Raw genomic sequence first — 16,085 nt, forward strand, 5'->3', positions numbered from 1 at the left:
AGGAGGCCTGGCCTGCCTTTCCTGCCTTTGGGGCCTCATTAGAGGCAGTTCCTATTCTCTCCTTAGTGACTATGTGGCTTTTAGTCCCCTTGGCAGCAGGGGAGACAAGGTAGAGAGAATCTAATTCTTGATGTTATCATTCAGAGCTGGTATTCAAATTTGGTATCTCATTTGATACTTAAAAGATTCATTTTTATTATTTCACATATGTGTAGGTATATGTATCTGTATGTGTGTGTGCATGGATGTTGTGCAGGTACCTGCAGAGAGACCAGAGGCATTGGATCCTCTGGAGTTGGAATTATAGACAGTTGTGAACTGCTGGGTGTTAGCACTGGGAACCAGACTCAGATTCTCTGGAAGAGAAGAACGTGCTCTTAACTGCTGAGCCATCCCTTTAGCCCCTCATCTGATACTCTTAAAAACCAGAAAGGAAAATTATATTCCTGTTCTAAGAATTCAACAGCCTCTGGGTCTGAAGCTCAGAGAACTGAGCACCATGCTGACCGTACCGTTAGCCAACAGCAGGTCTGCTCCCCTGGTCCTTGCCACATAGACCCTGGGGTCACTCATCCCAGCAGCAGTCAGTGGGGACATCCTCAGGGTCTCTCTCTGTGCTGCAGGCGCGTGCACATTTCCCAGAGCACCATGGACTGCCTGAAAGGGGAGTTTGATGTGGAGCCTGGTGATGGGGGCAGCCGCTGTGACTACCTAGATGAGAAGGGCATCGAAACCTACCTCATCATTGCCTCCAAACCAGAGGTGAAGAAAACAGCTCAAAACGGTCTCAACGGCTCGGTGAGTCCAAGTCTAAGGTTTAAGGAGGAAAGAAAGGGATTTCGGAAAAGAGCAGTTAGGTGTGGTGAGGTGCTAAGCACCTGGAATTCTAGCACACAGAAGGGAGAGGCAGGACTTCAGAGCCAGCTTTAGGCCATACAGCAAGTTCAGGATCTGCTTAGGCTGTATGAGCTAGTTCAAGGCCAGCCTGGGCTGTGTAGCAAGATCCTGTGCCAAAAAAATAAACTACATTAACAGAGGGGTCATAGGAAGGTTGGCTGGTGGTTGACCTTGACAGGGGAGAGCGGCATGAGAAATGCTTGAGTTCCATGTCACTCAGTCCGGTGGCGGTGGCTTCTTTCTGGAACCAGTTCCGGGGGACAACAGTGACATAGTGTGGCAAGCTGGAGTTAAGATGACTGTAGTATGTCCCAAGACAGCAGCCAGGAAGGAGAGGCCACCACCAGTGTGGAAGTGGCTAAAGCTGCAGTAGTGATATGTGCACCAAGGGAGGAGATGCGGTGACCCGGGCTGGCCATAGGGAAAGGGGAGCCAGGGCCAAGAAAGGTTTTCCAGCAGAAATGAAGAAGGAACTGAGCAAAAGCAGTCTGGCTGTCCCGGGGACCTGCCCTGGCCCGCTCCCTGCACCGTGTCTGCCACAACCTCTCCCTGCTTACCCTGTCCCAGCATGCTGGCCTCTCTGCTGTCACTCACATCCTCAGGGCACAGTCTACTGCTAGCTGTTCAGTTTTTCCTGTAATTCTCCCATTTTTGATCTTCCTTCACATCTGTTCTGAAATGGTATCTTCACAGAGACACCCTCCCCTGGTGACCCTCTTTATGACTGGATTGCCCAGCAACCCCCACGCCCTCTTTCTTCCTCCCACTTTCTTATGGCTGCCTTTTCTTCTCTTACCTATTTTGCTGTTGTCTGCCCTTCCTAATGAGAATGTGGGTTCGGAGAAGTCAGGGCTCAACAGACACTTATTAATTGGGCGAGCAAACTGTTTCTCTTCACAGTGTCTGACTCGTTCCATCAAGGACAGACACTCATCTGAGGTTTGTAGAGGTTACTTTCACTTGACAAGGTCCCCACCCGGAAGAGACCTCAGCAGCCTGTCATCCAGTTGGTGTCTTAGATAGGATTTGGAGCAATTGAGTCCTCTGTCTGTTTCAAAAACTATTCTTAGTAGCAATGGATACTAGAAAAGGACAGGGTTTAAAAACATGATGAAAATTCTATGTCAGCAAGACTTCCATAAATGTAGGAGGAAGTTTCTGGAACGAGAATTGAACAGTCAGAGGTTGGAGTGGTTAGGAGGCCATGGTTCATGGTCCTGAGGAGTACTCTTTTCTGTGGCAGGCCCTGCCTAATGGAGCACCGGCATCCAAACCCAGCTCCCCTGCCCTCATCGAGACCAAGGAGCCCAATGGGAGTGCTCACGCCAGCGGCTCCACTTCAGAGGAGGCTGACGAACAGGAGGCCCAGGTGGGTGTGGGGTCCGGCAGGAGTGGGGAGTGAGAGATAATAAGCTGCTGTAGTGTGAGCCCATGCTGGAGGAAGTGGTTGGCCAACAGCTCAGGTTCTGTTCCTTTTCAGCAGTATAAGTGCAGTTACATGGGGCGAGGGAGAATTAGGTCCCCAAAGGTCCTGAAGCATCTTCTAGCTGGAGTAGCCCAGGCTTGTAGGTTCATGACCCATGAGGATTCTGCGGGATAGGAACTTATTTGGGAGTGAGACTTTGTGTCTAGACACGCTGTTCTCATACCCCACGAGTTCTGTGCATCAAAGACCTGGAAGGAAGGGCTGCCATGTTGCTCTAACCGATGAGGAGACAACCTAGACTCTCCCTTTACTAAGAAGCTTGTTGAACATGCCCATTGATAAAGGTGATGACTGCCTTAAAGGTCTGGTGGCTGGAAGCTGGCATCTGCCATGTCTCTGTGAAAGGAGACAGGGTGTCGATGCTGGAGAAGGTGGACAGAGATTCATGGAAGCTGGTTTTTCTTTTCGAATTCATCCAGCTGCTTCTCTTTAGAATAATTTTCTTGGGGCTGGAGAGATGGCTTAGTGGTTTAGAGCACTGGCTGCTTTTCCAGAGGACATGGTTCAAGTCACAGCATCCACATGGCAGCTCACACCTGTCTGTAATTCCAGTTCTGATGCTTCTGACACCCTCACACAGATGCGTATGCAGGCAAAACATCAATGCACATTAAATAAAAGCAATTTCTTTTTCTGATAGGAAGTGGGCATATAAACTGTGTAGTTGGTTCAGACACGGCTTTAGAGGCCCATGACTTTTCAGGCCCTAACCATTAGTGGATGTCATCCCTACCTAGCTTATGCTCCATGGAGAGACTCTTGGTGCCAGAGAAGGCCACCCACAGCATTTTACATGGGGCAAAAATGGTCTGGGATCAAGCAACCAGTAGGAATGCTGAGCCTCAAACCAGGAATTTCAGCTCTGGCTTTACGTGTCTTTCATCACAGCCTTGACTGGTCTGGGCAGTCACCCCTTAGGCTGACGGCTGTGTGATACAGTCCTGGCTTCTGTTTTGGGCTTGCTACTTCTCTTTCTGATGGAGCATATAGGGGTGGTGGGTGCCCCTCTGCCAGCCCTTTCTCATTAGACCACCAGTGACTGATAATCTTGAGCCCTGGGGCTGGGATTATGTGATCTCAAGGTCGTCCATATGTAAGGCTTCTTGTAAGAAGATGGGCAACAGGCCCATCGGAGACCTGGGCTGCTGTTCCCCAAGGAACCTGCATCAGTGGACAGCTGCTATAGAGCTTCTGTTAGGGGACCAAGGAGACAGTGACAGGGTGGAACCAGGGAAAAGGTTTGGTCCTCAGGAGTGTGACTTCTGTTCCCCTCCTGTCACCAGTCTTTCCCATACCCTCTCCCACCTGTCCATCTGCCCCACTGACTCTGCCTCCCTGGCTTACAGGCTGACAACCCCTCGTTCCCCAACCCCCGCCGCAGGCTGCGCCTCCAGGACCTGGCCGACCGTGTGGTGGACGCCTCTGAGGATGAGCACGAATTGAACCAGCTTCTTAACGAGGCCCTGCTGGAGCGGGAGTCCGCCCAGGTGTAAGTGGCCACTGCTGAGGCCCAGGCTGCCACCCCACAATGGCCCTTACTCAGTGCAGGGAACAGTATCCGAAACAGGGCCGGCCCCATCCCAGCAGGGGGTACATGTGGGTCACAGGCTTGTTTCCCTGGCAGGGTAAAGAAGAGAAACACATTCCTCCTAACCATGAGGTTCATGGACCCGGAGATGGAAACACGCTACTCGGTGGAGAAGGAGAAGCAGAGCGGAGCTGCCTTCAGCTGTTCCTGTGTGGTCCTTTTCTGCACAGCCATGGTGGAGATACTTATTGACCCCTGGTGAGGAGGTCCAGGGTGGGCTGATAGGCCAGGAGAGGGATCAGGGAACGGGTGGCGGCAGTGTAAGGGGCAGGTGCCTCTGGCCTTGTTTGGGTTCCTTGTTTCTTTCCCTGACCCCTACCTGATTCCACAGCTACATCAAGCCCGGAATGGGATCTCAGCAGGGGCAGAAAGGCTGGTGACAGGCCCACCCAGGAGGATGGGGACATGGCTAGATGGCTGCTAGAGAGGTTCTAGGGAAGAATGGGGATATCACCAAATCTTCAGTCAGAGTCATGCTGACTCTTTCTTGGCTCATCTTTATAAAACTAGATTCTAGGCTCTAGACACAAACTGACGTCAGTGGCAGGTCCTCTGGGGTGAGGCAGAGTATTCCAGAATCAGCTCAGCTGTGGAAGCCCTACCTGAAGGTTAATTATCACCTTCCTGGCCTCCAGGGACAAGTGGGCATGTCCTCTCTGCACAGAGTCCTCCATGAACAGATCATGGAGCCCTGCTTGGGTTCATTGGAGGAGCTGCCAGAACCCTTGGGACTTGGCTATCATCTGAGGTTCTGTAGGCAGGACAGTGGCAGGTCCCTGAAGTTCATCTGCCAAGTGAGGATACCCGCCCAGCATGACTCTCAAGACTGTTATATAAATGCTATGTTGAGTATGGGGTGGCATGGGACAATGACAGAAGTTAGGGTAGAGAGCTGGGCACAGTTCATACCCTTGGATGCAGAGGCTGGCAGAAAGATACTATTTGGGCACAGATCTGAGAAGGAGACCCTCTGAGTGTGTCAGAACAGGTCAGTGTGCAAGAGTGGAAACTCAGGCCAGGCTAAGAGATGATGGTGAATGAGATAAGCCAGTGGTGACTTGGGCCAGGCAGAATTAGAGAAGGTGAGGATGGGGGTTGGACTCTTGGGTTTTATTGATGGCTGGATGAAGACTGAGAGGGCACGAGTCACTGGCAGGTTTGTCATGCAGTATGAAAGAGCAGAGTCAAGAACATCCCAGAGCCGTTTTGTTTGAGCAAAGAGCATTGGCCAAGGTAGAGAATATAGGAAGAGGCGCTTGAGAGCAGTAGAGGTCTAGAGTGAGCCGCCTGTGTGTGCCCATGAGGCATCTGAGGTACCCTGTCTGGGGCTCAGGGAGAGGCTGGCTGGAGGCACAAACCCGAGAGCATATGTGGGAGCTTGGGGCTCTCTGAGATCATGAAGGGTGAGTGAGTGGAAAGAGAAGCCCCTTTAAGGCCTCTGTGTGGTGACAAAACCAGAGACCAAAGATTCCCCCAAACCAAGTGAGAAGATGTAAGAGGTGACCCTGCGCTGGGTACTGGATTGGCAAGAGTATTCTTCGTGGAGGAATGAGATATGAGGAGGGCCTGGAGCAGATGGATTTCCCAGAGTGGAGGGGAAGAAGTGGATGGGAAAAGCTCATTCACTGTGCTGTGCGTGGTCAGAGGTCACTTCACCAGCTCCCGGCACTTCCGGGTTGTTCTCCCCCCAGCTACAGGGCTGACACTCATTCCCAAGAACCCTTTCCCAGGCTATTCCTGGGCTATTTTCAGGGCATCTATGACCCTCCTTGCCTCTGGGAAAGTCTCAGTGGACAGTTAGCAGCTTGGGGGTGGCATTCCCAGGCCCTTTGTTGGCATTCCTCTCCGCTAGGGCCTGTCATCTTGTGCTAAGACAGCTACAGCAGTTCCCTGGTGTCAAAGAGAAGATGTCAGTCATAAGCTTATGCACAGCTGGCCTCCATACCTAGTCACCTTCTCTCCGACATAGGCTGATGACAAACTATGTGACCTTTGTGGTTGGAGAGGTTCTGCTCCTGATCCTGACCATCTGCTCGATGGCTGCCATCTTTCCCAGGGTAAGAGACATTCCCCAGTTGAGCCTGGAACCTTCTAGTCTCTAGAGTAATATGTAAATGACTGGAGTTGGACTTCTGGTCAAGTCCTGGTTATCCATCCATCCATCCCCCTTCCCCATCCACCCCTCCCCCTCCCCCATTCATCCCTTTTGTGTCATGGGATCTTGTGGACCATGACTAAACACATATAAGGCAGTGAAGCACAAATCCAACTGGAAGATGGGTTGGCCTCAACTATGTGAAAGACCTTAAAAGCCAGATTGAGAGTTCTATGGGCACTTGGGTGCCAGGAACTTTTTGATCAGAATGACAAGGGAAAAGCAGTCTTAAGAAAATCAGTCTAACAGGCCACTTGTCAGGTGACCTGGGAGTTGGGGTACTAATCCGGAAAGGGGCAGATGGCTAGCCCTGAATGCTGCTCCCTGCTCTGGCCTCACTTCTGGGGCTGCCTACACTTTCTGGATGTGTCTGCCTAGCCAGGAGCTATATGACCTAAAGGCCTAGGGCTGTATGCTACCTCAAGGACTTAAACACTTATACCCTCCTCCTGACAGTTTTGTGCATCTACAAACAAAGCATGGTCTTATGGGTTTCTGGAGCCAGATCATGGGACAGTCATTCATGAGCAGTCCTGTCTTCAGAACATACAGGCGGAGGCTCAACCCCTTGGAACTACATTTGTTTGTTTGTTTCCCTAGTCATTTCCTAAGAAGCTTGTGGCCTTCTCATCTTGGATTGACCGGACCCGCTGGGCCAGGAACACCTGGGCCATGTTAGCCATCTTCATTCTGGTTATGGCCAATGTTGTGGACATGGTGAGCTTCTGCTTCCTTGTTGAAGGGGGCTAAACCCAGGGGAGAGGGGCTGTACGCTGTCAGCTTGCCAGTCCGTTCCTGTCAGCATACATTTCAGGTGGATGAATCTGACACTGGACATCCCAGTTAGGTGGAGAGGGTCTCCCTGGGGTATTCAGAAAACTTTTAAGGTTGTCTTAGTTCTTCATAGGGCCTTCCCCCCCACCCCATGGTCCAGTGTGCCCAGTCCATGGCTAGGTGTGCCAACATTGGCGGTTTCACACGAAGGAATTAAAGTTCAGAGAGGTTTGTTTACTTTAGGTCACAGAGTATTAACGGTTGAATCAGTTTTAGAGGCTGGGAGATAGCTCAATTGGTAAACGGCTTGGGACCTGAATTTCATCCCCAGAATTCATGGTGGTGTATGCTTATAGTCTTGGTGATGGGAGGCAAAGACACTAGGATCTCTGGAATCCACTAGCTAGCAAACTTTTTTTTAAAAAAAGTATTTATTATTTATGAGTACACTGTAGCTGTCTTCAGACCAACCAGAAGAGGGCATCAGATCCCATTACAGATGGTTGTGAGCCACCATGTGGTTTCTGGGATTTTTAACTCAGGACCTCTGGAAGAGCAGTCAGTGCTTTTAACCGCTGAGCCATCTTTCTAGCCCCCTGGCTAGCAAACTTATTTATTGACCTGTACTGGGCCAGTAAGAGACCTAGTCTCAAAAACAAAAACAAACAAAAAACCCCAAAAAACAGATGTCACCATTGGAATGACAGAGAAGATTGTTCCTATTGGAGTGTATGTACATGCACACGCCTGAGATGTCTTCCTCCATCACAAGGCCTAAGGTGTACAACAGAAGCATTCATGAGTGTTCCTTGAAACATAGCGAGTGTTGGGACCCACTGGGCTGAGGTGGTGGGCCCATTTCATCAGGCAGCTCTCCCACATTCCTGGGTGGCTGAGCAGGGAAAGGGAACAGAAAAGGTCACTGTTCCCACCAGTCAGTATGACTGTTCTAATTTGGGCATACTGGATGTACTCTGCTAAGTCCTCTAAGAATGTTGTATAGTATTTGCTGTAACCTAACAACTTAAGCACAGGAGTAAAATCGGCCTAGAGGCTGACTGTGGAAGCACTGGGAGCGGGAAGCTGTAGGGCTTACCTGGACAGCTACCTGGTGGAGAGCTCGAGTGCAGGGAGTCTGTGCATCCACCATGCAGAATGATGCCCATGATCCCTTGAGACAGGAAGTTGATATCCAGGTCCAAGGATGTGGGACAGGTGCACAGGGATCCTTCTGTTGACTATGGCGCAACCAATGAACAGACTCCACAAGGCAAGGGTGCCTTGCTGGCAAAATAGCTACCACCCAAGAGATTCTGAATGGCCGCACAGTCTCTTTTGCAGTGTGATGGGAAAAGCATGTTGAGCCAGGAGCTCGGGGTCCCAGGTGTCCTTCACCACTTGCTAACTGTTCAAGGGATTTCTGTAGAATAGGAGCAATGCTAACACACAGTGCATTCTGAACATCTGATGAGATCGTGACACGGCTCTTCATAGCAGCCACGAATGTGCAGGCTCACTCTGCTAGACTTCCCAGCTCTCTGAGGGCATTGTGGAGGGAGCCAGCCGAGCACTGCCACAGCCAAGAGATCCCTCTGACCTGCCACTGATGGTCCCTTTCATCCGTCCCCCTCCCCACTGTCCTGGCCTCCAGCTTAGCTGTCTCCAGTACTACATGGGACCCTACAATGTCACAGCCGGGATGGAGCTGGACGGTGGCTGTATGGAGAACCCCAAGTACTACAACTACGTTGCTGTGCTGTCCCTCATCGCCACCATCATGCTGGTGCAGGTCAGCCACATGGTGAAGCTGACACTCATGCTGCTCGTCACAGGCGCCGTGACCGCCATCAACCTGTATGCCTGGTGTCCCGTCTTTGATGAATACGACCACAAACGCTTTCAGGAAAAGGAGTAAGATGAAGCCTGATTGTGGGCGTGCATGATCTCCTTCCTCTCACGTGCCCCACCACATCCCTGTTGCAAGGTCACGTGCCTGAGCTGAGGTGGCTTTCTACCATGAAAATTCAGGGCTTCTCCCAGACATGCACAGCTTGTTGGGAATAGTCCTTTCCATCTGAGTAGATTTGGGACACCTCAGTGTTTGGCTGGGGTATCAGCCTCTTGTGTTCAGATATGGCCTGAATGTGCTGTTATCTGCCCAACAGCTCGCCTATGGTGGCCTTAGAGAAGATGCAGGTACTTTCTACCCCTGGGCTCAATGGCACTGACAGGTAAGAGTCACTATTTCCTCCTTGTCTATATCCCATCCCATAGGCAGCAACGATAGCGCGGTTGCAGGTACATCCATTAAAGGACTTGTGCATTTCTGTGGATTAGCAAGGCCGAGGCTATGCTCAGTGTGGGCCTGGCCTCAGGGTCCCTCTTACATTAGAGACAGAGTTGAGAGCAGAGCTGTGTGTGTGGAACAGGGCACAGAGGCTGAGAGGATGAGTGGACGGCAGCTGCGGCTGACAGGCTGGCAGGATACATACAGACAGGGAAGTGAGGAAAGAGGAATACACTGGAACTAAGGCGGTTAGCCTTCTCTGGAGTCCACTGTAGACCAGCTTTCCTAGGCTGTCTTCTCCAAGAACACTCAAGTTTTCTGAGATGCATCCCAAAGTTTTAGAGCAGACCCTGAGGTGAGATTTTTTTTTAAAGACTGCTAATAAGGAGGAGTAGGAGACTTGAATGTGCCCTTCATAAAATAAGTCTAAATGGCCAGGCAGTGGTGTCACACACCTTTAATCCCAGCACTCCAGAGGCAAAGGCAGGCTAGCCTGGTCTACAGGGTGAGTTTTGGGGGGGGGGGAGGTCTTAAAGGGCATTTGGATAAAAAAACAAAACACAAATTAAAGCCATAATAAACTGTCACTATACCCTACCAATCTGGCAAAAACTTCAAGCTGATATTAAGTTCAGTGTTAATTCCGATACTCCTGGTGGTGGTATGCATTGTTATAACCATTGGATTTGCCTAGGGGTTGGAGATACAGCTCATTTGGTAGAATGCCTGCCTTAGCATGGACAAAGCCTTGGGCTCCCAACACTGCATAACTAGAAATGGTGGTGTACAATGGAAGCAGGAGGTCAGTAGTTAAAGGCCAGCCTGAGACACATGAGATCCTATCTCAAACAAAAAATCTAAATCTAAAACCCATAGCCCAGAAACTCCACTTCTCTAGACATCTTAAGAAAGTTCATACGCACATTCGTACCCCAAGGTAGACATGCAAAAGTATTCCTAGTAATGCCATCCATAATACTAAGCCCTAGTGACCCCAGTATAACAGACACAATCGCCTCTTCATGAAGCAGTTCTTCACAGGATGGAAGTAGGCTCTTAGTCCAAAGTTAGAAAGACACCATCATTGCTAGGGGGGTCTCTTCTCAAAATCCTGTACAGTGTAGCTACATGTTGGATGTGCCAGGTGCTGCACAGCCCAGCCCTGCTGGAGGGTGGCAAAGGCAACTTTATGTTTTTATCTGTCCAGCAGGCTGCCGCTGGTGCCTTCCAAGTACTCAATGACTGTGATGATGTTCGTCATGATGCTGAGCTTTTACTACTTCTCACGACACGTGAGTGCCACACCCTCTTCTGTGTTAATGGACTCCTAGCAGGTGATCCTTGAACTCGGAAGCCCAGACAACTACGAAAAGCAGCTCCTTCCCCTAATGTGACAGAGGGGATGCACCAGCTCTGCTGTGTCCCAGCTTCTTCCTCTGCCGTCCTCCAGGGTGGGCAGTGTTCCCTAGACAGGGCCCAAGGCCTCTGTACTCAGCCTGGCATGGGTGGTCAGTGCTGCACTATCACTGAGTCAGGAGACTGGGAAAGGCCCTACTGAAGTTCCGTTCAGTAAATATGAAGTGTCCGTACAAGGACAGTTAGCTTGGATGCCCCCAAGTGGCTTGCCAGGAAAGTACAGCCTCTCCGAGCAACTTCATAAAGGGATCTGCTAGAGATGGGATGCCTCTTGGTTCTGGCAGAGACCTCTGTGCCCTCCCACCCCAACCCCCCACCCCAGGTCTGCAACTAAGTTGGAAGGCCTCTTGGATCTCCACTGTACCGAGACCCAGGTCCTCAATGCAACCGTGGGATGCCATTTTGATTAAGTGACTCCTCAGCTCTTGTCATTTATCGATCTCCTTCCAGTGCTACCATACGCAGTATTCAATATCCCTGCTCTAGATCTTTCCATTGGAGAGCCTTCGAGCACACATCTCACCAAACCTGTGTCTATAGGTGGAAAAACTAGCCCGAACACTGTTCTTGTGGAAGATTGAGGTCCATGACCAGAAAGAACGTGTCTACGAGATGCGACGATGGAACGAGGCCTTGGTCACCAACATGTTGCCAGAGCACGTTGCACGCCATTTCTTGGGGTCCAAAAAGAGAGATGAGGTAAGAGGATGTGATGTGCAGCTTATTCTTTCTGCCAAGGAGTACCCACCAATCAAAGTTCTTTTGTAACTAGGGTTGAAGTCCAAGTATGGCTGGACCTAACCAGAAACATCATCTAAGAGATATTCCCAGGGTCTCTTATACAGAACACTGCATCTCTGGGACCCCATTACAGAACCAGAGTGCCCCTTCTGCCAATAAGACCTCCTCAAACCAAGGTGGTTGATCATTCCACTGACCTTCCCTGGATAGGTTTCTGTTACTGGGAGGAAACATGACAAACATAAACAACTTGTGGAGGAAAGGGTTTATTTCATCTTACACTTCCAGGCAAACAGTCCATCCAAAGTTGGGTTCAGATAACCGAGTACATACATCCTGGGTGAGGACAACAGATCCCTAGGATACTATCCTACCAGGCAGCCATCCCGAGTGCTTGGGCCCTGCTCCGTGTGTCGTGAATATACATGTATGCATGTGTTCATATGGAGGCTGAGGTGTTTTCACTGAGTGTTTTTCTTTACTGCTTGTCCCCAGTGTGTGGAGGGAGTGTCTCTTGCTGAAACCAGGGCTGCTAGTCTGACTAGTCAGCTGGCCTCTACCTCCAACTCTGGTCCTCACATTAGTGCAGCAATGCTGAGCCTGAGCCTGCCTCTTTCTAGGAGCTGTATAGCCAATCTTATGATGAGATTGGAGTCATGTTTGCCTCCTTGCCCAACTTCGCCGACTTCTACACTGAGGAGAGTATCAATAACGGTGGCATCGAGTGTCTACGCTTTCTCAATGAGATCATCTCTGATTTTGATTCTGTGAGTGTCCTGTTAGAGCTAGCTCCTTTTACATCACATCCCAAGACAAGTTCTACACATTTCCCACATGAATCTTTTACAGTAACTGGGCTTCTGCAGCCATCCAGAACTCATGGGTCCGAGGGCTGAGGCAAGATCCTTGGATGGTCCTGGCAAGTTTGTGGGATTAAGGATTATCTTTTCTTGTACCTCAAGTTCCTATTAAACATTGACTGGATACTTTTCCTTAGGACACCTAAGGCGACTAGCCATTTAACTTTGTGTTAAGGTTATGGTAATTGAGGCTGAGGCTTATGTGACAACGTAGCATGGAATGAACAAGCCACTGTAGGAGAGTGTCTCCTTATAAACAGGCGAATTTGATGGCGAACACACTCCTCTTCCTCAGTTCTACTAACTCTGTCCTCAGCTCCTGGACAATCCCAAATTCCGGGTCATTACCAAGATCAAAACCATTGGTAGCACCTATATGGCAGCTTCAGGAGTCACACCAGATGTCAACACCAATGGCTTCACGAGCTCCAGCAAGGTAATTGGTAACTAACTCTGTAACTAGCAAGGTAACCCAGTAGCTGGAGAGCCAACTCTGCCCAGAAGAGTAAGAGACAAGCAGACACAGCCGGTGGCAACAAGAATCAGATGAAAAGTTGATTCTTGTGCAAAGGGCTCATTCCCACAGTATCACCAGCAGCACCAATGGGTTACGCCCCCACAGGGTTCAGGAACTATCAGTTCTGGAGCAGTGGAAACTCCCGGCTGCTGCTGACTGGCCTTTCCACTGAGCTTGGGTAGAGCTGTGGAGCCTGCTGTGTGATTCGCTGATGGAGAATCACAGCAAGCATGATCTTAAACCGTCATCTAGTTTGCCTTTACACACCACTGAACTGAGGCTAAGTAAAGCAGGCTGAAGGTGCTCACTAAGTGCTTACAACCTTGAGGAGCCAAGCAAGGACCAGACTCAAACAGCAACAAGAGCTCTGCCTTGTATTCAGTCACATGACATACAAGATCAACTGAGACAGGGCTGCCTTCCCACCTTCTGGGCCATCTTTGCCCTGGACAGATGCAAGGATTCTGTCTGCAGTGGTGACATGCTGGCCCTAAAGAGATTGCTAATCCCTTTGCAGCGGGGATGGGGGGGGGGGGTGTTAGCAGCCTGCCACCTTGTATCCATTGTTACAGCTATGCCTGGTTGTGATAGCCGTGTCCTGGATTGTTGACGGTGTCATGCTTCCACACAGGAGGAGAAGTCAGACAAGGAGCGCTGGCAGCACCTGGCTGACCTGGCAGACTTCGCATTAGCCATGAAGGACACGCTCACAAACATCAACAACCAGTCATTCAACAACTTCATGTTGCGCATAGGTAAAGGCACTGCCAGTGCTGGGGAGCTTGGTAGAAGAGGCTTAAGAGGCAAAGACAGGTTGGTAGGGGAGCCAGATGACCTCTAGTTCTGCTCTCTTTGAGGTGACCACATGCAGAAATCTACACTAATGAAATAGTAGAAAGATAGAACCATCCCTACTATTTCCAATGGCGGGTTCAGACTCCCTTCTGCATCTCACTCCCCCAAGGTTTGTGCCACTTCTAGGCAAATTTACAGGAGTTTGAAGTAATTTTTAACAAGGAACACAGGATCCTATCCGCAGCTTTGTGGTGGGGGTCAGATCATCGATGAAAGAGAAATTGGTAGCTTCTGCCAGTGAATGCAAGCTTAGCTCGTGGCTGTCCTCACTCTCTCTACCCTAGGCATGAACAAAGGAGGAGTTCTGGCTGGAGTCATTGGAGCCCGGAAACCACACTATGACATCTGGGGTAACACAGTCAATGTGGCCAGCAGGATGGAGTCCACAGGGGTCATGGGCAATATCCAGGTATGTTCAGCACTAGAACTAAGCATGTGTTTGCATGCAGGGAGTGCAACATCAGGAGAAGCCTGGGTGCTTGGCCATATATTACTGGGCCTGCCTGTGGGCCTCAGGTCAATGTTGGCAGTGCCACAAGGCCAAGGCAACACATATTGAGGCCTCTAGAGCCTTAAACTGGAGGCAGAAAAGGCTTTGGTCCATTTGAAACATTTAAGATTAAGGTTTGGGTTAAAAAAAAAAGCCTCTGCTGGACCTGTACCAGTGCCATGAAATGGTAGTCCGCTGCTTGAGTGTCTGTGGCTCTCACCCACGTGGGGCTGGAAGGGAGTACTGCACACTCTGTCTATATACTACTGAACAACACCACCTGGAGCTGTCAGCCCTAACCACCTAAAAGCCCTTCTATCCCAGCATCTTGGCTGCCTCTTCTCTAACTTTGTCTCTGTTCTTCATGTGCAGGTGGTAGAAGAGACACAGGTCATCCTTCGAGAGTATGGCTTCCGCTTTGTGCGGCGAGGTCCCATCTTTGTGAAAGGCAAAGGGGAGCTTCTGACCTTTTTCTTAAAGGGGCGGGACAGACCGGCTGCCTTCCCCAATGGCTCCTCTGTTACGCTACCCCACCAAGTGGTAGACAACCCCTGAACAGCCTCTGGCTCCACAGCGGTCCACATTGGAAGGGAGATTTTTTTTGGAAGCAAAGAAAAGCTTTGGGAAAGGGCAAATGACCAAGTCCTGGTGTTCCCAATTGTTGAAGTGCACATTCCCATAGACTTTTTAGGTTTCAGATTTCCTCCAGCCTTCCTGTGTGGATGTGAGCTCTGAGGGTGGTTATTCCTACTCCTCAGTGTGCCTGTAGCTTCCCCAAAGCAGGGGTCTTAGGCGTAGTACTGGAGCAGCCTTTCCAGAGCCTTTGTTCCAGCTCAGCCCTTCACCCCTAGAGAGGCCATGGCCACTGTGAGCAGGATGCCAGCAGATGTGGAGTGAACCTGCCTGTGCTGCGGGACAGGGAGCTCAAGGTTGGGCTCAGGGCCGAGAAGGCTCTGCACCTGGCTGCTCCCTCCTGACAGGTTAGGTCAATGGTCCTTACCCCGACGTTCCTGATAATCTTGAAAGGTTCTTCTGGAACCCCCGTGTCACCTTAGTCACGAGAGCAGAAAGTGCAATATTTCCTTTCACCTGGTTGGGAAGGGGGTTATTTCTGAAAGAAAAAAAATATATAAACAGATCTTCTACATTTATATTTTTAACCTGTTCAAAAAACAACTTTCCAATATTGCCTTGTCTTCTGAGCTCTTGCTACAGTCGCCTTTGCTACTGCTTTAACAGAGAATCTGCAGGTGTTGATAAAGAACAGGACTGTTTTATTAAAAGCTTTACTCAACTTGATGGGACTGTTGTGGCAATTCTGTTACTGTAACACAGACTTCCCACCCTGCACCAGGAACTTTTATTCCAAACCTCTGTCAGGAGACCCATGCTAGCTTACCATCCATGCATTCTTCCCAGAAAATCCCACACATGGGGATTCTAGCAAGCAGCTAATTTAGAGTGAAGCTCAAATGCTGGGCCTGTGGAGTAAAAGATCCTTTTTGTTGGGACTAGCAGAGGAAGGGAAGGAATTGTAATGGGAGAAGTTCGCCAGCGGACAAGTTCTAAGCTGGGGAACAATACCTGTTGCCCAGCACAGACCATGGTTAAGAGAAGAGGTATAAGTGTCTAAGAGCACAGCCATGGCTGGTGTGCAGGAGGGAGACATGAAAAGGAGGGACCCTGATCTATGTGCACATTTCCAACACCGCTTCCTTAAAGTGACTTCATGCATTCTGTTCTCTGCCAAACTGTTATAGGAAACAATATTAAATACACAGAACCCCCAAGTATAAAAATATTGCCTCTCACCGAACAGTGGCCTAGAACATGCTGCCCCAAACCAAACACTAAAAAATACTTCCCCTTCTTAACTAAAAGCCCTATCATAGATTTATAGCTCCCACAAAAGCTACAGATGCTTACAAAATATCTTCAGTTGCCCCCACTGTAGCTGATTTTCAGCAAGAAGATATACATACAATGGAATCAACACTCGCACTTCTAGGGGAAGACATT

At 49.9% G+C, this 16,085-nt stretch overlaps 1 protein-coding gene across 2 annotated transcripts in view; it reads left to right on the forward strand.

Annotated features, from left to right (window-relative positions):
* Window positions 1-15,352, forward strand: part of ADCY3 (adenylate cyclase 3) — a 77,635-nt gene extending 62,283 nt beyond the window's left edge. The window contains exons 8-22 of one of the 2 annotated variants that reach the window (XM_080919021.1): window positions 624-798; window positions 2,141-2,266; window positions 3,730-3,872; window positions 4,008-4,169; window positions 5,941-6,028; window positions 6,727-6,843; window positions 8,552-8,811; window positions 9,066-9,131; window positions 10,395-10,479; window positions 11,144-11,302; window positions 11,965-12,111; window positions 12,521-12,640; window positions 13,353-13,476; window positions 13,861-13,985; window positions 14,439-15,352. In XM_080919021.1, coding sequence (XP_080775147.1) covers window positions 624-798; window positions 2,141-2,266; window positions 3,730-3,872; window positions 4,008-4,169; window positions 5,941-6,028; window positions 6,727-6,843; window positions 8,552-8,811; window positions 9,066-9,131; window positions 10,395-10,479; window positions 11,144-11,302; window positions 11,965-12,111; window positions 12,521-12,640; window positions 13,353-13,476; window positions 13,861-13,985; window positions 14,439-14,621 — 2,080 coding nt within the window. In that variant the 3' untranslated portion in view covers window positions 14,622-15,352. The remainder of the gene's footprint in view (window positions 1-623; window positions 799-2,140; window positions 2,267-3,729; window positions 3,873-4,007; window positions 4,170-5,940; window positions 6,029-6,726; window positions 6,844-8,551; window positions 8,812-9,065; window positions 9,132-10,394; window positions 10,480-11,143; window positions 11,303-11,964; window positions 12,112-12,520; window positions 12,641-13,352; window positions 13,477-13,860; window positions 13,986-14,438) is intronic. The other variant, XM_080919022.1, reaches the window with a different exon arrangement.
* Window positions 15,353-16,085: the final 733 nt, after the last annotated feature.

This window comes from Micromys minutus (genome assembly GCF_963924665.1).
Source record: "Micromys minutus genome assembly, chromosome: 1".
In the NCBI taxonomy this organism is placed as follows: Eukaryota; Metazoa; Chordata; class Mammalia; order Rodentia; family Muridae; genus Micromys; species Micromys minutus.